General features: G+C 45.3%; 1 protein-coding gene across 3 annotated transcripts; it reads left to right on the forward strand.

The window, feature by feature from the left end:
• Window positions 1-241: 241 nt before the first annotated feature.
• Window positions 242-20116, forward strand: ADAMTS13 (ADAM metallopeptidase with thrombospondin type 1 motif 13). Of its 3 annotated transcripts, none has more exons than XM_061352356.1 (29): window positions 242-361; window positions 663-729; window positions 1533-1816; window positions 2012-2153; window positions 2511-2650; window positions 3414-3497; window positions 3576-3700; window positions 4446-4592; window positions 4917-5051; window positions 5604-5754; window positions 6381-6485; window positions 6932-7083; window positions 7199-7262; window positions 7795-7921; window positions 8134-8282; window positions 9573-9693; window positions 9917-9997; window positions 10288-10469; window positions 10899-11034; window positions 12659-12788; window positions 13419-13608; window positions 14316-14433; window positions 14767-14896; window positions 16267-16471; window positions 16944-17232; window positions 17580-17726; window positions 18175-18351; window positions 18686-18870; window positions 19153-20116. In XM_061352356.1, exons 1-29 carry the CDS (start codon window positions 287-289, stop codon window positions 19309-19311), a joined length of 4197 nt encoding a protein of 1398 aa, XP_061208340.1. In that variant the 5' UTR covers window positions 242-286; the 3' UTR covers window positions 19312-20116. The 3 variants fall into 3 exon arrangements, with proteins under 3 accessions (XP_061208340.1, XP_061208342.1, XP_061208341.1); XM_061352358.1 differs by having other exon boundaries at window positions 14319-14433; XM_061352357.1 differs by having other exon boundaries at window positions 2514-2650.
• Window positions 20117-20881: the final 765 nt, after the last annotated feature.

The following is a 20881-nucleotide window of genomic DNA, read 5'->3' on the forward strand; positions in this document are numbered from 1 at the left end:
CGGTGCCTACGGCCCGCGTGGGCCGGCGGAGCGGTCGGGCACAGCCCCGGCAGCGCAGGGCCCATTCCCCGCGGGCGCCCCTTGCGCTCGGTCGTGGCGCCGGACGGAGCTCGGCCCTGGCCTCCAGGAGGCTGCGGACGTTGCGCAAACCGCCCCGAGCTGCCCCTCGGGGGAACCGTGTTTGCTTGGACCCTGCGCTCTGCCCTCCCGCTCCACGTGATGCCTCGGGCCCGAGACCAACTCCTCCGCCCCGGCGCGGCCCGGCGCAGTCCGCGGCTCCTGCAGCATGAGCGGCGGCTTGGCGCTGCGGGCGCTCCTGGTGCTCCCCTGGGGGCTCTGCTGGCCCGCGCCGGTGCGAGAGGTGAGTCCGGCCTCCACAAAACGCCGTTTCCAGGAACGCTTTTGTATTTCTAGGGAAAAACAAAGAGGCAACAAGAGGTGTTGTGAGCCAGTAGCCGTCAGACGCGGTAATGGAGCAGATGGAGAGGCTTCCTCTGCGTGGCTGTTGTGCAGCCCATGCTTAATGTGAAATAAAGCCACGAGAACTTGGCATCAGTGCCTGTTGAGTTGCCCACTGTGTGCTTTCCAGGTTGGGTTCGGTTAACGACAGTCTCGTATCCGGTTGGTTTTTTTTATAAACCAGTAAATTGTTGTTCTTACAGAAATTTCTCAGCGCTTTGGATGCAGAAGATGTTTTTTCGTATTTTGGAACCAGCTCAGTGTCCAGTGGTATGCATCTGTTGGTTCATTTCTAATTCTCTATGTTTGATAACACTAAGAGCACTTACTAAGGAGCTGTGATCCGACAAGCATTTAGCACTTCTGAGCCTTGTTACTCAGGCAATTCCTGTTTCAGTGTGAAAGCGGCTGAAGAACTGGGTCAGTATTTAAAGTCTGCTGGAGGAGATAGGGTAAAACTTTGTGCATGTTTCTGCTGCAGTTCTCATTCTCTCTATTGGTATTTTTCTACGAGATGAACAGATCCAGGCCTTCTGAATGGGAAGACTGAAAATAGCTTTAAATGCACATGTTTGTTTTAAAAAACCCAGACAACTAGCACATGGAGAAACTAGTATTCTGGCTTTGGATTGATAATAGTTCAGAATAAAGGTACATTTTAAACTCTCAAATGCTTAAAGGAAAGGAGATTGTCTACTTGTGAGTTCACCCAGTGCTCATCTCGCTGTGTCTCTGTCTGAACTATAATTCTCACTCCCTAATAATTAACATGTGAGGATGTAAAAGCATCTCAGCCTTTGTTAAATGAGCTGCTCTCCTTATCGAGAGAGCAAGAGCACTGATAAATCAGGAACCAGTTCCAGAGCTCTTGTCTGTTCCCAATCAGAGTAACTTCACTTTTGAATACATGAAAGTGCAGAAGTTCTTTGGCTATTGACACGGTGAGCCCTAAAGGCCATGGTTGTCATTTGGGGAGCATTTTTTTCTTAAGGAGATAGATCATTACATTTGTTTTGTATTGTTGTTTCTCATAACCTTTCCCTTTGTTCTGGTCTTGTTTCATTTCTTTTCAGTACCAGAGTTTGTTGTTGCTGAGCCAACTTGCCCTTGTAAAGAAGGGGAGATTGGGCTGAAGTCCTGTTGCATTCAGTATTGCTCCATTGAGGCCTGGGGAGAGCTCTATGCTTTTGAATTTCTGGAGGACCATGCCTTCCTTTCCTCTTCCTTTGTGAGCAATCAGGTGGTGAACTCTTCCTTTAGCTTACTGAAGCGATTCCCAGGCAACTGCTTTGCAGGTGGAAATCTACTGCAACCCCCTGGGATGAAGTGTAGAGTCACTTACTGTGAAGGGCAGCTGGTGAGTATGCACTGAACTTACTCTTGCAAGCTTTTACAGCCCTTGTAGCTTTGCAGCTTAATGCACCAAATGTGTGATCCATCTGTTTAATAAATCTAAGCATTACGAAGGAGAAACAGGAAGGATATGGCACATGGTTCTCCACTGACAGTAAATGGCTTTGGAATAACTCAGATGGAATTTCATCTCCTTTAGCAAGGAGTTGTCATTGCAGATGAGGAAAAGATTCATATCAGGCCTGTCAGAAGCAAAGATGTGGCCCTGCTGAAGGACCTTGGCTTTTCCAAACCTCACATTGTCTTCAGAAGTGCTGCCAGAGAGGCAAATACAGCAAGAGGTAATGCACATGGAAAGGAAGCCTTGCTTGTTCTGCTTGGAAAAGATGTCTCCTGTTAGTGGGGTTGCTTGCATGAGTGCTGAGGAAAAATTGGTGTCTACAAACAGTATACTTGAATATGTTTCTTGCCTCACAGAGGTGTAACTGGTGTGTTTTCATTTAGGTATTTGTTATTCTGATAGTAGAAGGTTGCTAGCAGGTGAAAGAAATCAACGGAAGTGGGAAACCTGAGCAAGTAACTGGAGGAGTGGTCTCCCAGCTTGGTTATTTTAGTCTTTCAGGAAAAGGGAATGGATCTGCAGCACCTTTTATGTTGTCTTGCATTTTAAACTCCCTGTGTCCCTTTGTGCTGTTCAGCAGGGTGGTTTCCCTCTCGCCTGCAGAAGAGGGATGAAGGAACTGTCAAACATCTCGAGCTGATGGTCATAGCAGGTCCAGATGTTTACTTGTACCACAAAGAGGACACGGAGCGGTATATTCTTGCCAACCTGAACATTGTGAGTAGATTTCTGTTTGGATTGCTGTCCCAGTGTGAGAGCTCACATGGTCATGGACTGTCACAAGCAGGCAGACCTCTTTGAGTGCACTTTCAGAGGTATTGGTGGTTATGTGCTCCTAGTACAGAGCACTGCTCAGGTGCAGGGAGATCCTCTCTGCTCCCCTTAGCAGTGCATGGCAAGCTTTGCCTTGTACAAGGAGCTTCATGAGTAAAAGTGAATGTTAGAAGCGTTGGGGTTGTAGCCTTGAAACCCACATAGAAAACGTAGTTCTTTATTTCATTACTAATATTGTTGTAAGTCAGATAAAATAGCAAGTTTTATCACCAGAGCCTTGATCCAGTCCCTGATGATTTCACTGAAATTGAACCAGATCCACTGAATTAATATTGTATTTCACATTTCAGCATTTTATTTCTGTTACAGAATTTCTCTAAATGTCTTAATCATTTATGCATTTTCTTTGTGTGTATTGCAAAACAGTCTTTAGCCTTCACTCTCTTACCCTACGCAACTCTTTTCCATGGAGATTCTTCTCTCTGTTTCAGAGTATCTGGCAAATCTGACAACAGTTCCCATCTGTTACCAGATTTATTTACATTTATAGTGCATATTTGAATGTTGTATTTCCTGGTGATTTTATAGTTGCCCCTTATAGTTACCAGGTGTGTTACCTTTGTAGTGAATGCAGCCTGTCATTGGGAACAGGTAGTGGGAGTCATTGAGTTGCCCCCTTTATTGAATCCTTTCTGTCTCTTATCAGGGGGCAGAGCTGCTGAGAGATGCCTCACTGGGAGCTCATTTCAGGGTTCATCTTACGCAAATGCTTGTTTTGAGAGAGCCAGAGGTAAGTGGGGAGAACTCCGCTCAAGTGGTTGCTAAAAGCTGCACATAATGAAATTGTAAACATGTGCCTTCACTCTAGGCAGAGGTAAACATCACAACAAATATTACCTCCTCACTGATCAGCGTTTGTGAGTGGAGCAAGAAGGTCAACCCCCAGAATGACTCTGACCCCCAGCATGCTGACCTTGTCCTCTACGTCACGAGGTAACAAAGCTCCCCTGCCCTGGGAAGGGACTGGAAACAAGGCTGGTGACATCCAGCATTTAGCAAGTGACAGTGATTTGCATTGGCTCTTCCAGCAGCTGGGCATCACAGAACCTTTGGAAATGTCCTGTTTGGGATTGAGTCTCCCACCCTTAGTGTAGTACAGTTAGTCAGAGATGCTCTTTCTTCAGTTTCTGAAGGAATTGGAATATTCCCCAAGAGCTGACCAGCCAGACTTGAGCAGCAGAGCCAAACACACTGCAGCTTTTTGCGTGCAGAAAAGTCAGACAGCGACTGGAAGTTTTTCCATAGAAGATTCCTAGTGCTACTCTGATTCAGACATTTTGTCTGACTTTCAGGCACCTTGCTCTAAATTGCCTCAGCTAAATTTGTTGAAGGCAAACTTCTCTTGAGTGTAATGGCTTTGTTTTAATGCTCTTTCTTCAAAGAGATGATGACACTGCTCTGTCATCATTAGGTCATTTCAGTCTGTTCTGCTTGTCAGGGATGTCAGGATTTTTTTAATGTAGAATCACCACAAATGTGAACAGTGTGCACTTGTGGGACCATCTGGCACACTGCTTCCAGCTTGCCACAGGGAGCTCCATGCATCAAAAGAAATGTTAGCTGGCTGGCAAAGTTAGATCAGGAAAGTCCAAATAAATTCAGTTGAGTGTTGAGACCTGACTTGAGTAGCTGCAGCGGTTCTTTGCTCTTTCCTCTGTATCTGTCTTCCTTACTTTAGGTTTGACTTGGAGTTACCTGATGGGAACAAGGAGCTGCGTGGAGTCACTCAGTTAGGTGGAGTCTGCTCCTCCTTCTGGAAATGTGTTATTACCCAGGACACTGGCTTTGACCTTGGAGTTACTATAGCCCATGAGATTGGGCACAGGTCAGTAGGAAAGCCTCAGAGCAGCGCAGTGTTTTATTCAAGTAAAAACATTCCCCAATTTAAGGGATTCTGAAGAAGGAAGAAGATTTCTTGGTGTTACAGGGGACTTCCCATAGAGTATTCAAAACTTTTGGAAAGAATTCCTTGCATTTCTTGCATTCCTGCATGCTCTGTGACAATTGAAAGCTGCAGAGAAAAAACCTTTGTGATGACAATAGAGGGAAAGGCTGCAGAGTGAGCTCAGTCCTTGCTTAGAGAAGAGAGGCACTAAGGGAGCTCAGCCCCCGGGCTGCTTCTCAGGGCACTGTGCTGCTTCTGTTACAGTCTTGGAATCCCCCACGATGGTGAGGGGAATCAGTGCAGTAGCAGCGGTTACATCATGGGGTCAGCAGGAAACCACAACAGCATCGACCTCACCTGGTCTCAGTGCAGTCGAGAAGAGTTCCTGGCCCTTGTCAGGTGAGGGAATGGTCGAATTCTGTGTGCCCGTGTGGGAGCGGTTCCTCGTGCTGGGATCTTGGGAGAGAGCAGGGAGAGTCAAGGGACAAAATAAAGCTCTTGGAAAATGAAGAACATTGAAAAGCTGGGGGGGTGTTTATTTCTTAGCACTTGTGTCTGTTGCTGAGGTTAAACCCGGTTTCTGCTTCAAGTAGATAGAAATGACTTTGGTTAGTCACTAACATGCCTGGGCTGTGTTGGACTCTCAGACACTAGCTCAGCCTGGAAGTTTTATTTCAAATGTGAGAGCATCTAGGTTGAAAGAAGCATTGTGGGCTGTGAGGTGCTTGCGTAGAGGGTAGGAATAGGTTTCTGTTACAACTTCAGCAGCAGGGAACTGTGAGCATCTCCAGGCAGCTGCTGCAACTAAATCCATCTCAGCCCACAGGAAGCATGTGTTATCTGGCAAAGCAACAGCCAACTCCCAGAATGAAGCTCTGCACAAGTTTGCAAACATGTCGTTGTCCTTACTGCCCACAGCTGGGAAAGTGACATTTCTTATATTTCTATCAGTACAGGCCAAACAGACTGCTTAAACGACCTGCCGGACGTGGACGGCAGCATCCCTGGATGGAAGCCTGGCTTGTACTATGGAGCAGATGAGCAATGTAAAATAGCCTTTGGGACTGTTGCCACAGCATGCACCTTTGCTGACAGCAATGTTGTAGGTAGAAAGTTTGTGTTGCTAGGGGCAGCAGGGAAATGATCTGGAGCTAAGATCTGGGAAAAGGGAGCTGGGGACATTTTTGTTACAAAGGACAGAAGGTGCTTTCCTGCCACAGATTTCTTGGCAAAGAATGAACCTTCAAAGGCTTTTAAAATGCTTCTCTTCTGTCCATCACCTTCTTTGTCCACATAAGTCTCCTTTAAAGTTTGCACAGTACCCAGAGCCTTCTGTCCAAAAAGGGGCCTGGTGCCGCTGGTGCAGCTACCCGGGGCCCTGTCTTAGGGAGCTCATGTGCACTGGATTTCTTCAGCTTCCTTCCTTTGCTCAAGTCTCCATGTCTGGGAGATGCAGCATGGCCATAGCTGCTATCTGGGCATATTCTGTTAATGAGGAAGCACTAAGGTGGGTGAAACTTTAATTGCTTCAGCATTACAGCTGGCAGTGATGGTCTTGTCATGCCCACAACTTCTGCCCAATAGCAGGAGAAATGAGGGAACTTGCTTGCATTGCTGGGTAACTGTGGAGAAAGCAAACATCCAGGACATGCAGCATTTAAATGGAGCAGCTTTTGGGACTGTTGTGTTGATGTCTTCCTGAACTTGCTGATTTTCTTGTCACATCAGGACATATGTGAAGTTCTCTCATGCCATGTACAACCAGCAGACAGATTCAGCTGTACTCGGCTTCTTGTGCCTCTCTTGGATGGTACGGAGTGCGGAATCAATAAGGTAAGGAGGCTGTTGATCAGAAGTGGCTGTGATGCTATGGAGCTCACCAGACAACAAGACGTTGGTGGCTGGAAGGTGCGTGGCACTCGCTGCCCTTTGGACAGGGAGCTAAGGCCAGACATGCCAGTCATAAACTGGTACCGGCTGATCATGGTGTTTCCACCTGGTAGCTCTGGAGTTGTTTTACAGTTCTATAGCTTGGTAACTGAATTGTCCTCCAAGGCTTTACTTTCTACTTGAAATGACCTATCAGCTCTTTGTTTTAGTCCCAGTCTCATGTCAGACCATAATTAGGAATGGGATTCTTCTAGCCTCTTGTGAGAAGGTGCCTCTTTCATTTTGGGATTCTCTTTTAGTCTGGCCTGCCAGATGTGCCATCCTTAAGATCCCAGCCCTGCTGGGTTTGCTATGGTGCTGCTGACAGTTTTGTTTATTCTTGGTCTTAGTGGTGCTCCAAGGGACAGTGCAGCTCGCTGGAAGAACTGAACCCTACGGCTGTAGTCCATGGGCAGTGGTCTGGCTGGAGCCCCTTCTCCTCCTGCTCCCGCAGCTGTGGAGGTGGAGTTGTGATAAGGCAACGGTTCTGTAACAACCCCAGGTCAGAGATGGGGAGTTTGCAGTGCCTTTTGGCGAATTCAGGACCCTGGGGTCTGAGACTTGGTTTTGCTTGGGACAAACCTGCCTCTGCTGAGAAGTTCTTCTATTATTTCCAGGCCTGCTTTTGGAGGGCAGGAATGCCCTGGTGCCAGCATGCAAGTGGAGATGTGCAATACTCAGGTAATGGAGCTCATCACATCTTCCAAGTGTTTTTCTTAATTCCGTTTAACAGTTTGAGAGCTGCATGGTTTGGGACTACTTCTCACAGCTGACTGCTCTGGGAAGAGCACTAAAGGTCCGTCATACAGCCTCCATCTGTCTGACAACAGGGGAGGCATTTGTTCCACTGTGTCTGAAGATAGTATTATTTAATAGCACTGTTTTGTGTGTAATGAAACATTTTCTCTGTACCCTCATAGCAGGATAGACACTGAGAAAATTGTGATGCACGTGACAGTTTTCTTCAGCGGGACATTCTTACATTGTTCCTGTCTTTCTTATCTTCTCTATGAAAAATAGATAGATGCCAGCTTCCAAAAACAATTCTCTGCGTATCCCACACCCTCCCTTTAAAGCGGTTTTCTTTATTTGCAGTTGTTCTGGTGTTTTACTTAACACATCTTTCTGCCTTTAGCAAGTGGGTAAAATGCTGCTTGGATTCTGTGCTCAGTAACTTTCTCCTGTGACCTGTACCATTCTGTCTGGGACGTAGGCCTGTTTGATGACCCAGCAAGACTTTATGGCTGAACAGTGCGTGGCAACAAATTCAGAGCCACTGTATCTCGCTGTAGAAGCACCATCCTTTTATACCTGGACTTCTGCTGTTGGCTTTGCCAAAGGTAAGGAAAGACAGAAAAAACGTGGCTCCTTTGTGAAGCGGAGTGCTTGTGAACCTGTGTGTACTTTGAAGTCAGAAGGCCATTTCACCGATTTAGTTTTCACATGAAAACTGGGTACTCTTCCTGTCAGATGGTTTTGTCTTCTTCCTGTTGCTTGATGATCAGCCATGTGCCTTTCTGAACGAGAAACTCCTTCTGTCTGCCTCCTCCAGGGGACATGTTATGCAAACGCATGTGCAGGGCTGTTGAAAACAAATTCATGGTAAGCCGTGGAGACAGTTTCATAGATGGAACCAGATGTGAGCAGGATGACTCCAAGGACCACTGGGCTTTCAATCTGTGCGTAATGGGAAGCTGCAGAGTAAGTGCCTGGGGAATCCAGGTGAACCTCTGGCATGTAATCTGCACTAGAGGAGGCAGTTTACTAGGAGAATGGGAAAAAACCGTCCTCCAAACAACAGAGTTTTGTTCTAATCTTGCTGGATGGAGTCCAGCAAATCATAGAATGGTTAGGGTCGGAAATCTACTGCTGTGTCTATGCATCCAGTGCCAGTGACCTCTAGGTAAGACATTCTTTTAATTATGCAGTAACTACATAAGGCTGTTCATCCCTAAGCCAAGAGGCTATCGGTTTATGCACTGGTTGGGGAGACAGAATTAGCTGTTCAGTTTGTGTGGTATAAATACCCTTATGAAATGTTGACTCTGTTGGAGGGAAGTTCCATGATTTGAACGTACTGTATCAGAGCCAAAGTGAGGAATAAAACCTGGGAATCACAAGTTGACAAGGTGATTGTTGCAGTATCACTAATCAAAACTGAAGTAAAACTTCTTTCTGGATTTGCTGGGAGGAAAGGCATTCTTTCATGATAAACTTGAATATAACTCCCCTGTGCTGGCTGCAGTTTAGAAACTGCTCAGTGCTGACCCAATTACATGGTTTTTTTGGCATTTATTTACATTCCCAGAGTACACTTAAACTCTTGGGTTTTTCTCATGGTCTTGGTGCTCCCGGTGTTTTGCAATGCATTTCCACCTAGTGAACAGCAGAGGGTGTAGGCATTACCTAGTCTGATTTCTGCTGTTCTATTTGTAATGGTGATAAATGCATATGTTATGGCAGCATCCAAAGCCTGGGATCAGTGCCTCTAGCATAAATTCAGCAGCTGCACATATTTTGTTGCTAAGCCTGCTGAGATCTTCCTGTAGCTTTGTGTAAATCGGGCTTGTTCATTGGAATGGGGATAGAATCTCTTTTCTGAGCTCCATAGGATTGAAGGCCAGGCTGAAGGGTGTGAGCTAGATTTGGATTTGGGTTTTGGGGAGCTAAAGAAGAGAGATGGAGTGCAGAGTCTTTGTTCTAGGTCACAGGAGAAATCTTTCTGAGTTGCTTCTTATGGGAAAGAAAATGTCACACAATTATGAGACTCAATATGCTGTCAGCTAAGACTTTCCAATCCCTGACTTTGTCTACTGCTGTCCAGTGATAGATCTAGGTACAAATGTATCTTTGTCTATGTTGTCATCTTAAATTCGAATTACAAATGAAAAAGGCAGTTAGGCAGTTGCAGGAGTTCAGGCAACATTGTTTTAATTCACTTGTTTTCTTCTCAGAATAAGCAAGTCTTGACAGGCTGTCCTCTTTGCTCAGGCATTCGGATGTGATGGCCAGATGGACTCTGGGAAGACAATGGACTCTTGCAAGGTCTGTGGGGGTGATAATACCACTTGCACCGAAGTGAGTGGATCTTACACAGAAGGAAAAGCTAAAGGTGTGTAGTCCTCACCCTCAGGCTCAGCATTATGGTGCTGTTTGTATGCTGCATATTTGCATGCATATTCAGTGTTCATAATCTTTGTGACTGCCTGTAAGGCTTGTTCTCCAATGGATAATGTGCCAGTAAGGTGAAAGGGGTTGATCTGTAATGCCCAGCCTTCTTAACAGAGGTACAGTAATGGAAGGTGACTGTATCTTCTTTCTCTCCATCCTTCCAGAGTATGTTACATTTCTGTCTGTGCCGTATAATACCACCTTGGTCCGTGTTACCAATCGGAGACCCCTCTTCACACATTTGGGTGAGTTGAATGAAAAAGAAAAAGAGGATCTGCAGGCAGGACTAAAACAAGCTTGAAAACCAAGAAAATGGAATCTGGGAGGAAAGTTCTTGATGATGCAGTTTGTTTGTGGGATGTTCTCCAGTGGGAAATGGTAGAAGCCCTGCTCTTCAGGATGCCCCACTTGGATCCAACTGGTTTCTAACAAATGGGTAGTTTGTAGCTGCCAGCACGTGGGGATCCTGGTGATCATATATCATATCATATCATATATCAATCTCTTAACTTCACTGCTGCTTTTGCTATTCTAGCTGTGAAGGTTAAAGGAGAATATGTGGTTGCTGGAAAAGGCAAAATCTCATTGAATGTCACCTATCCATCAGTTCTGGAGGATAACCAGATCAAATACAAAGTTTTTCTCACTAAGGACAACCTGCCAAGTCTGGAGGAAGTCCATGTGGATGGGCCAACGCAGGAAGATATCGAGATACAAGTAAGTTAAAATTGCAGTGTTGGAAAGGGGCCCGTCAGAACTGAGTGGGGTTTTGTAGCTCTGCTGCAGTGCAGAATCCAGATTTAGTAGGTTCCAGGTGTCTAAGGCCAGTGGAGAAACTGTTCACTAGGAGTGATGGTGTTGCTCTTGGGAAAAGTTGAGGGTTGTCTGCCTACTGGCTTTCTGCAGGTCTGGGGGATGGAGGTGTGAGAAAAAGCACACTGGGTTAAACATCTTGCTTGGTCTAGTCTGTGCCCCGTGCACAGAAATCACAGGGTGAGGCTCTGACTGCATCTGACAAGAATTGAGAGTCATAGCATGGAGGCTCAGGGTTGGATAGAAAAAAGGGGGACTAGCTTCTGTTATCTCCATCTGAAGAAATAAGTCTGAGTTGATTTGTGCATTGACCATGACCTTTTTCTTCACCAGGTCTATCGGAGGTATGGAAAGGAATATGGCAATGCTACCAATCCAGACATCACCTTCAGCTACTTTGTCCCCAGAGAGAATCTGATGTATATATGGATTCCTCAGCAGGGTCCATGTTCAGTAACCTGTGGGGAAGGTGAGGCAGCAGTACTTTATTTTGCACGGAGATGCGGGCAGGCTGCTTGTTGGGTGCCTACCAGCAAGCCAAGATCTTTACTCCATGGGCTTTCCTGGGCTCTGAAAGAAATGTGGTATCAGCAATAGATACTTGGTTAGAACTTACTGAACAACTGAACTGAATTTAAAAGCAAGTTGTTGAAAGTGAGCTGTGGTTGCCAGTGTTAAACTGAACCAAAGAAAAGACTTGCAGCTTTTGAATTGAATTAGCAAATCAGCAAGTGAGCTGAATCATCAAAAGGATAGTGCAAATGTTTGGTCAGGATGAGGATTTTTAAATAGGTTTTAACCAAACTTTTTGTTTAGGCCTAAATAATTTTCTCAGGTTTTTCAAAGCTGTTGAAGACTGTAGTTTGAAGTTGGCTGAACATCAAAAGCCTGAGACCAAAGTGGCATCTAGTGTCTACCTAAAGCCTCAGAGCTAATTATGAAACTTCCTTCTTAGAATTCTGTTCCTGTGCCATGGCTAATCCTTTCTGTCCCCCTGAAGAAATCGTAATGCAGATTGTAGCAGATCACTCTGGTAGACAGTCTGACATCTTGTTTATCAGCTAATACATGTGACACTGGCAAGCCTCTCAGGATTTTATGATAAGGATTAAGAAAATACAGTAATGAATACTTCTGGAAGTCAACCTATAGGACTAGTTATATCTGGAGAGCTTTTCTCCGGCACATTTCCCAGTTGAACTGATTGCTGAAACCTTGAAGTAAAGAACTCAAAATGCTTTAGGGCCCCCAAGCTAATGCAGTCACAAACAAACAAATGAGAAAGCTGGGACTTAAAATAACACAAAGTTGAGAATTCAAACTGAAATTGCATCCTGGGAGCTGAGAGACATTACTTGAAAATGAGGGTAGTGAAAAGATAACACTGCTGATTAACTTTTTGGCATTGCATCTTAGGGTCGTGCTTTCTGAGGTTCAGGAGCACCTCTCTCTGAGTGGTTAGCTCATTCATTGTAAAGGCGACTCTTTCCAGCTCTGCTTGAATTTGGATTTTCACTTGCTTTACTTGTTGGGTTCAATTTTGTTAGAAATCTTGTCTATACCTGTAGCCTATGAATATTGTTTCTTGCATGCCACAGGCACTGCAAGTTGGCACCTTTTCTTGTAGTGCTTCTAGTCTAGGTTTGGCTATTGATTACTGAGGACATTGGCACAGCTCTGATGATATGACATGATTAGTTCTACAGTATGTCATTTACAGATGGCTGACTCCTAGAGCTTATTGTCAGCAAGCTGCCCCTCATCAGTCAGACTTCAAGATCATTGGAAGTTATTTGGACAAAATTAGGATTGATATCCTTGTTCTTGCAAATGGCCAATTTAGAGCAATGTTTCTGTTTTGGCGGTGGATTATCCATCAGACTTCTCAACTTTGGAGTGTTCATTTTGGAAAGTCTTGAGAAAAAGTTCTGTCAGAAAGCAAGGGTTAGTGTGTTTATGGAAAGTGTGTTCCCAAATACACTATTTTCGTACAGATGATTTGAGTAAAGTGAAATTACTGCATGTCCCTAGCATAAGGAGGTAAACTGTTCAATTTGTTTATAACTTCCTTTCCTTTTCCTTTTGTGTCCAAGGGATGCAACCTGTGGATCATGTGTGCTTTGACCAGACAAAGAATGAAATAACAGAGGAGCAGTGGTGTCTGGAGCTCCTGCGGCCCCTTCCAGAGCAGAAGCCCTGTGCCATGGAGCCATGCCTGTACAGGTTGGTGTTCTGGAAGCTCAGCTAAATTCCTCCTTAGCTTGTCCTTTCAGTGCCCACTAACCCTGTCTCTGCAGTCTCATTTGCATTGTGCAAGGTGTTAAAAAAAAGAGAAGTATGAAGTAATTTCTTCCCAGTTATAATGGTGTAGCAGATCCCAAACCACTTTCCCATGAGGTAATGGAAATGTCAGCTGAATCAATGGGAGATTGTCCTTCCAGTATTTTACAGTAGTCTGCTAATGAAAATGCTTTGATGTCTGCTCACATCCTTTCCAAGTTCATGCCAACAAAGATTTGATCTTACCCTGCGGGTGACTTTTGTGTTCTTTAGACTGGAAAGAGGACCAAGAGCCACACCTGCCCAGACACTAATCTCATACACTTTAGTTTTTAACAAAAAGTGATTACACTGTGAACTTCAGCTCCTCAACTTTTAGGTGCTTTTAGTCCTAGAGAGCTGTTAGTGCAAGGACTTAAATTTCCAGCAGCTGTCTTCTCAGTCACACCTGAGCAAGGCTGCTGAAACAGAGAAGCTCAGTACTCTGTATGGGTCACTTCTGTAATCAGTGGTGAGAGTAATAAACCTTCATGATCAGAAAAGAAATCAGGTGATACAATTACTTCCCTTTAGGTGGAAGATGTCTCAGATAGGTGAATGCTCTGCTGCCTGTGGAACTGGAGTTGCCCAGCAGAATCTGACCTGTGTTCAGTTTCGTGGTGGATTGGAGACTGTTGTGGATGACAGCTTGTGCCCAGCAGAAGAAAAACCCCTCTCCATTGTGCCGTGTGTGGTTAATGTCTGCCCTTTAGGCTGGGACAAAGTGAGTTTACTGGCTTGGCTTATTTCAGGATTCACACTGGTAGCTTTGCATTTGTGATCCACAGGAGACTACCAGTTAAGAGCCACAACCTTACTGCCGGAGTCTGGGAGGGTGGTTTACACCAAGGTTGGTCTGCCTAGTTAAAGGTTCATCCTGTCACTCTAGACAGATCTGTCCCTCTTAATTTATGCTCCTGAACTTGTCAGTTCATACTGGTGGTTTGTTTAAGTCAGCTGTTCCTTTTTCATTTTTCTTCTCAGAGTCCAGCAAAACTAGAAACAGAAATAAGCCATGGTCAACTAGGAAATACCTCATTGGCAAACAGGTTCTGACATGGTAGGGAGGATTGCTAGCAGGAAAGAGGGCTTCTCACCACAGGATCACTGGTCCAGATCCATACTGGGGAGCCACTGCCAGGTTTACATTTACAGATGGGGAAGATAATTGCTTTAGGCATCTCCAGTCTTAGGTGTCTCTCTTCAGGTAGTGTGAGTTAGGAGGGGCCGTGGCTTTTGGATGTCCTTAGCTATTGCCGATCCTTGTATGTTCTGCAGAAATTGAGAAAGTGCTTAAATGTTCCTCTTTCTTCAGTGATAGGAAGTATGTTGTAGGCTTGATCTGGAGGTATCTTCCAGCTTCATTAGATCAGGACTGGTGTGGAAAGCAGGTGCCAGTGTCAGTCTGGGTCCTTTTTGCTTTGTTTTGAGGAGGAAGATGCACACGTACTTCAGACATTGGAGTCACTTGGGCATATCCAACTGGAAAATCAGACTGTGTATGTCTGGAGCCCTCTAGCTGGAGAGTGTTCCGTCTCCTGTGGTAGAGGTGAGATCTTTCAGTGCTGCAGGGGAATGTTAGTTACCTGTAGTCATGAGCTCAGTGCCTAGGAACCTCAGAGACATGGTCTTTTCTCCTCTACAGTTTTAAGAGCATGTGTAGCTTACAGTTTGGTGTTTGTTTTTTAGTCTGGAAGAGGCAAGGGGGCCTGGTTCAAACAGGGAATAGTTTAAGGGGGCTGGCTGGCTGCTGCTGTGCTTCAAAGTTGGGGGAGATCAGTGCAGTAAGTGTGCCTGGAGCTTGGGCAGAGTGTGCTTGTTTTGTACATGCAGATGCAACCCTTGCATGCATGCCATGCAGTAAGATCACTTCCCGTTCTAGGTAAGACTCGGCTACAGTATGTATGTGTAGCTTTTGACACCAAAGAAGAAACCAAAGAAGAAAACTGTCATCCAGTGCCAAAGCCGGAAAGCAGGATGGAAGTCTGTGATCTTAGTCCCTGCCCACCCAGGTAAAACAGTTACCAGGGGATAAGAGACCAGTGGGAGGACATTCCTTCCTCTCTCTATCTCCAGATACACAGTAAAGGAAGGGTTAAACTACTCTGAGGATGTTATCTTCCTCTCCCCCTGCTTTGAAAGCACAGACAGCTGCAGAAACAGTAACACTGAACCAAACTCAGCAACTGGTAGTCTTTTGTGGGCTGGTACATTCTCAGGCAGAACCAAGTGAAGTCTTTGGAGTTTGAGTCTGGGTTAAAACTGAAAAAACCTCTTGATCCCTTATTACCCTAGGGAATCTGTAACTGCAAAAGGTGGTGGTGTGACACATTTGCCAGCTGTACAGTTTCCACATAGCATCAAGGAAAATAGCTAGGATTAGATGTTTGAAGAATCTGGAATAGCTGCTCTGAGAGCCGAAGGAAATTGTTTGCACTGTCCTCAGGATGTATGGTATAGCAAACTGCAGTCAGTGGGATGACTGATCTCTCAGACATGAGCCGGTGTGTATGTGTGTGTTAACAGAGTTCCAGTTGTGCTTCCGTGAGCTAGTTGGATTTTAAAACCAGTGAAGATGGGTGGCAGGTGGAGGTACCACTGATGGCTGCGTTATTCCCAAATGGCATTACAAAATGGGCTCATGCTGTGTAAGAACTGATGCACTAAGTCCTGTACATGCAAGAGAGACTGGGGAGAAGGCAGAAGAGATTTTGGTAGACACCCAGGGTGATGGTTTGCCTTGCCCAGAGGAGCAGGAGCCATGTAGTTTGGAGCTGTGTCCTCCAAAGTCAAAATGGCCACATGAGCCAGAAGGGCATGAAATGGAGAGAAGGGGTTGTCTCTGAATATCTGTGTTGTGATCTAGGCTATTACTCAGGGTTGATAAATGGGGCAGAACTTGCTCAGCCCCTCTGCTGTGGAACTGGAAAGCCACTGGCATCTGAGCTTATTTTTATGTGCAATACAGGATGCCACTCCCAGAGTGAAATACCCTGGGTTGGTTTGTGATCTGACTGCTCAGTGGTGTGTGTTTTGGACAGATATAAGATTGTTTTTGCAGTTAAGCCTGTGTATGTCACCCTGGGGAAGACTGTAATGGACAGAGAATAAGACTCGATGTGTACCTTGAGTCCTTGGGCTTCTTGCAAAATGTGAGTGCCCTCCCTCTGGGTCCAGCTCCAGATCTGCTCTGGGCTGCCCAGCCATGTTTCAGAGGCTGCCTTCATAGACAGCAAAGTGTCTGGGATGGAAGGATGAAGAAAGTTGGTGAGGAGCAAAAGAGGGAAGGAGGGGAGGGAGTTGCAGTGCATTTTCTACAGTGAGAGAGAGTAGAGGATGGGGAATTCATCACTAACTCACCCTCCTCCATGTCCTCTGTCAGATGGAAGGTAACCCCAGCTGGGCCCTGTTCCTCCAGCTGTGGGCTCGGCTTAGCTGTTCAGCTGGTCACCTGTGTGCAGATTCACCAGGGCAAGGAGGTTTTGCTGGAGGAGCATTTGTGTCCTGTGGCAGAGAAGCCTCTTGCCAGCGTCCCCTGTGTCATCCGAATGTGCTTGTATGAATGGAGCTTCAGTGAGTGGTCAGAGGTATGGGCTCCTGTTCAGTTTGCCTCCCTAAAGCGTGCAGGGGACAAATACCACTTCTGCCTTCTATACTTGCTTCCCAAATAAATGCTAAACTGTTTCAAGGGGTGTTTTCCATCCTTTCCACTGCCCCATGTTTAGCAGTTGTAGGGTCTGCTTCCCACCTTTCTCAGATAAGGTTCTGGCTGCAGTTTGAAAACAGTCCTTGGTACGTTTTCTTCTGGAATGCAGGTATTTTCAGACTTTTTAGGAAGTGGTTCTGCAATTCAAAGATCTAGTTTTGAAAATCCCCTGGGATGTGGACCATCTTATAGCTGATGAAACTAGAGCACTGAAAGAGCAAGAGACAAAATAGCATCAGTGATCAGCTTCCTCCCTCACTCCTCCCCGGTCGTGCCTGAGCCAATAAATGCATTTATGTATAAATACCAACTGAAACACATTTATAAAGGCCTGTGGGCTTCTTCCTTTTCAGTGTTCAACTTCATGTGGGAATGGCATTCAGACACGGCAGGATTTCTGCCTCAACCTGCTAACCCGTAAGCGCGTGAAGCCCATCTTCTGCAGACAGTTCCCCAAGGCCATTGTGGTACGTGGCTGTTCTGCAGGGCCCTGTCCTGAGCTGGTGGTGGAGACTGGGTCCCATGGAGCACAATTACAGGCAGTGACACCAGCCACACGTCTGACCACAGCTGTGCCTGCCAAGGAGGACCTGGACCTTCTTCTGTCTGCTGTGCCACGGGAACAGACTAAGACCCGTGGAGGTGAGGAGGTAGAGACAGGTGCTTGCTGCGTGCAGCTGGGTTGTGGTGACCCTACTGCTGTACAGGGACAGGAGAGTGGGAGCGAATTCTACTTAGAAGGAGCAACATGCTGTTCCTCCCAGCATGCCATAAGTCTGTGTTATCTGAGCTAGAAGCAATGACTTCCTCCCATGGGCTTCCCAAAACTCTTCTGACATGGGACTCCTTGGGGCAGCAGCTGACTCTTCCTGTGCTTTACCGAGAATGTGTGCACTTGTCTTTTCATTGCAGCTTGAAGGGAATGATGGCTCTTTTTCAGCAGCTGTAGTTTCTTCTGGATGTGTTTCTCATCTGTTTCTGCTGTATAGGTGTCTGTGGAAAGCTCTTTCTTAATGCCAGCGGGATCATCAACATGATGGGTGTAGAGAACAGTGACTGCACTGTGGCCATTGGACGTCCTCTCAGGGAGGAGATAACAGTACACATCTTGGAGAGCTCCCTCAACTGCAGCGCAGGTACTGCCTGGGCATGCTAGGGACTAGCCTGGTCCTTCGGGAAACCTGCACCTCTTCTGCTCATGTGCTTTTGCTGCCTTGGAGCCTGTATAATCTCTGAAACCATTTTACAAGTTTTTCTCTCCCACCAAGTCATTGTCAAATGGGGTTAAGTGAAGATGTTGCCTGTCCTGCCCATATGTACTGATTTCTTGTCTGTCATCTTGATGAAAGGAGTTTATGGGGTTAAAGAAGCTACTTGCTTTTGGACTGTTATAAACCTTCTCTGAAATATACCCTCTTGCTGGAATCAGTACAGTTAATTAGGTAACTGGACTGTTTTAATGACAAGCATTGATAAGACAGGGACAAGATGCAGAAAGTCCTTGGTTCCAGACCTATATAAGACAGGTTGTGACCTTTTACTTAAAGGAAAAGCACTTCTAGTCCCTGTGCTCATCTATTTCAGGTGAGGTAGTGCTGTTCTCTGGGCGAATGATGTGGCGGACAGGCTGCAGGAAGCTTACTTTATCACTGATAAATTCCAGAACAAATACACTGATCGTGAAACAGCGTGTTTTGCTGCCAGGAAATGGGGTCATTCTCCAGTACAACAGCAGAACTGCAACTAAAAAATATTACCAAGGTACCTTACTGAAAGTTTTGCTATTGCTAAGGCACCACAACAAAGCCCATAGAATTCCACAGATCATGGTTGCCTATGGAAATCTGTGGAACCCGTGCTTCATTTTTAGCAGCTAATAAGCCCCTTCTTAAGGAGTGTTGGAATTAATATTACTTGTGGACTACCCCTCCATTTTAAAAGCAAGCTCCCTGCAGGTGTTTGCTGGTGCCTAGAGGTTCCCAGATTAAAATCCATAGAGAAACTTCTCTGCCTGTGTTTAATTTAAATTATTTCTTTCTTGGAGATGCTGGTCACTCCTCTGAATTTTATTCTCTGCTCCCTTTCCCTCTCTTAGACTGTGATAAGCAACTGTTTGGTCCCCAAGGTGAAATAGTGAATCCTGTGCAATTGCCTGATCAAAGGCAAGAAGTTGTGTGTCGGACCTTCATCAATATGGCTCCTCGACATCGCATAGCTATCCGCGCCCTATACATTGACCTGGGCAATGAGAGCAACAAAACACATTTTAATTACATCTTGGTGAGTCAGAAACCTAAAGGGAATGATGTGATGGGAATGGATCCATGTCCTCAGTAGCGATTTCCAACCAGACGCGAAGTTTAATCATAAATCCTAAAGTGTCAGACTGATCTCGTACACAAACATAGACATGAATGAGTGTTACTGATGTCTACAGTATTTCTTCTAACCTTTGTTTAGGGCAGCTTTTCCTCCTGAGTGACCAATTTGCAAGCCCTCCAGTTTTTTTTGGTGCTTCACTTGTAGGCTGCTGCTATAGTGGTTTGGTCTTCACTTGTGCAGGTCCGTGATGTTAGCACCATGAAGACGATGGTGTTCCATGGGAAACAACAGTTCTTCTGGCAATCAACAGGAAGCCAAGCTGAAATTGAATTCCATGAAAATGTTAAGGATCATCAAATCAATTTCTGGGCTGAATATTATGCTGTTGAGCCAAAATAAAAGGGTCCAGGGCCACTGCACTGAGAAAGGCCATGGTCCAGTTAATCACTGCTGCCTGTTCACTGTTTGAGGTCACATGAATCTTTTAATCTTTTTGCAACTGCTTGTGCATTTATTAAGAACACTAATACCTTCTGACTCCTTTGGGATCTCAGTTAACAATTATAAGGTTTATGCAAAGGACATGTAACTACCAAATATTTAGCAACCAGTCCTCATATGGATTTTCTGTCCATATTTGTTGGTGTTAATGCAGTTTACATGCCTGCAGTCAGTGACTTAGACACTGAAATCTTTGGGTTCTGCTTCTGTAACATGCTGTGACCTTTTAGGATAGTAATTTAATTTTGTCGTGGCTTAAGTGTCCCATTACAAACCTCTATACAAGTAGGTGTGATTATAGTTTAGTCATTAAGTTCACTCTCCTGCAATTTAAATGCTCCTTAAAACTGAGAGCTCTTGAAATTCTGGAATGTTATAAAGGCAGAGATGTGTGTGAGGATGAACTGCTAGCACAAGAAGACTAGAGCCATGTGAGGGCAAGAGAGTTTCTTTGCCCAGGATGGGGGAGCACAGCACTAGGACAGGTCACTCTGGAAGCTGAAATGTTTTCGGGAGTTGGCAAGAACCTGGTCAGACACTGCTGACCTGATCAGGCCCTGCTGACAGTTGGCTTTATATGGGAGGACTAAATGGCAATCAGAGGTCCCTTCCTAGCCACCCACTGCTTCTGTGGTTCTACTACTATATATCTGATAGTGATACCAGTACTTTTCAATGGGAATATAAAAGAGTTCTGTCTCTTAATGATGGGTTTGGTGCCAAAACATTACTCGGGTAAGGACAGTAGCTGAGCTACTGTATACTGTACATATAGTATAGAGTATATGTATAGTTTATCTGTACTATGTATATACTATAATCTGCTTGTGTCTTCATCTCACAGGAACTGTGCAATGAGAGATGGTTGAGACTGTGTGATACAAGTTACAGCAGGAAGAAGTATTTTAGAGTAGTGACAAATACTCATTTGATTTAAATACATTTTTAGGTTGATCTTATTTAACGTTCTTGAACAGTGGACCATGCTTTGGTCCAGATCTCTCACCCTCCTCAAAACAGTATACAGCTTAAGGGGTATTTTTTGCACCTCAGGCCTGATGGACACATCTGCCCTTGTTCTTTGTGCTGGATGCAGTGAATGATTCTGCCTGGGCAGTTCTAACCCTGCTTCTGCCTGCTTTCAGTTGAATTCTCTGACATCTTTTTACAACTGCAAAACCTTTCTTCTATCTTGTTAATAGTTGTGTTTTTGCTGGTTACGCCTGCAGTTTTTTGCCTGCCAGCCTCCAGATTTTACATTCTGTTCCTGGAACAGCTAGAAAGTAGATTCTTGAAGTGAGATCCTTGAGGAGCTGGATATATCAGCTATCCCGCTGCCATGCGTGGGTGATGCAGGCACTGGGCCTTCATTTCCTGCCTAACAGGAGATGTTAATGAAAAGACATCCTTTTCTTAATCCTTTTTTGTAACCTTTTAGCAGATGGGATCTGTCTTCCATCTCTGCTCA

Source organism: Neopsephotus bourkii, unplaced genomic scaffold (assembly GCF_033783945.1).
Source record: "Neopsephotus bourkii isolate Nb327-2 ecotype Australia unplaced genomic scaffold, CSIRO-AGI_Nbou_v1 NB_659, whole genome shotgun sequence".
NCBI classification, from domain to species: Eukaryota; Metazoa; Chordata; class Aves; order Psittaciformes; family Psittacidae; genus Neopsephotus; species Neopsephotus bourkii.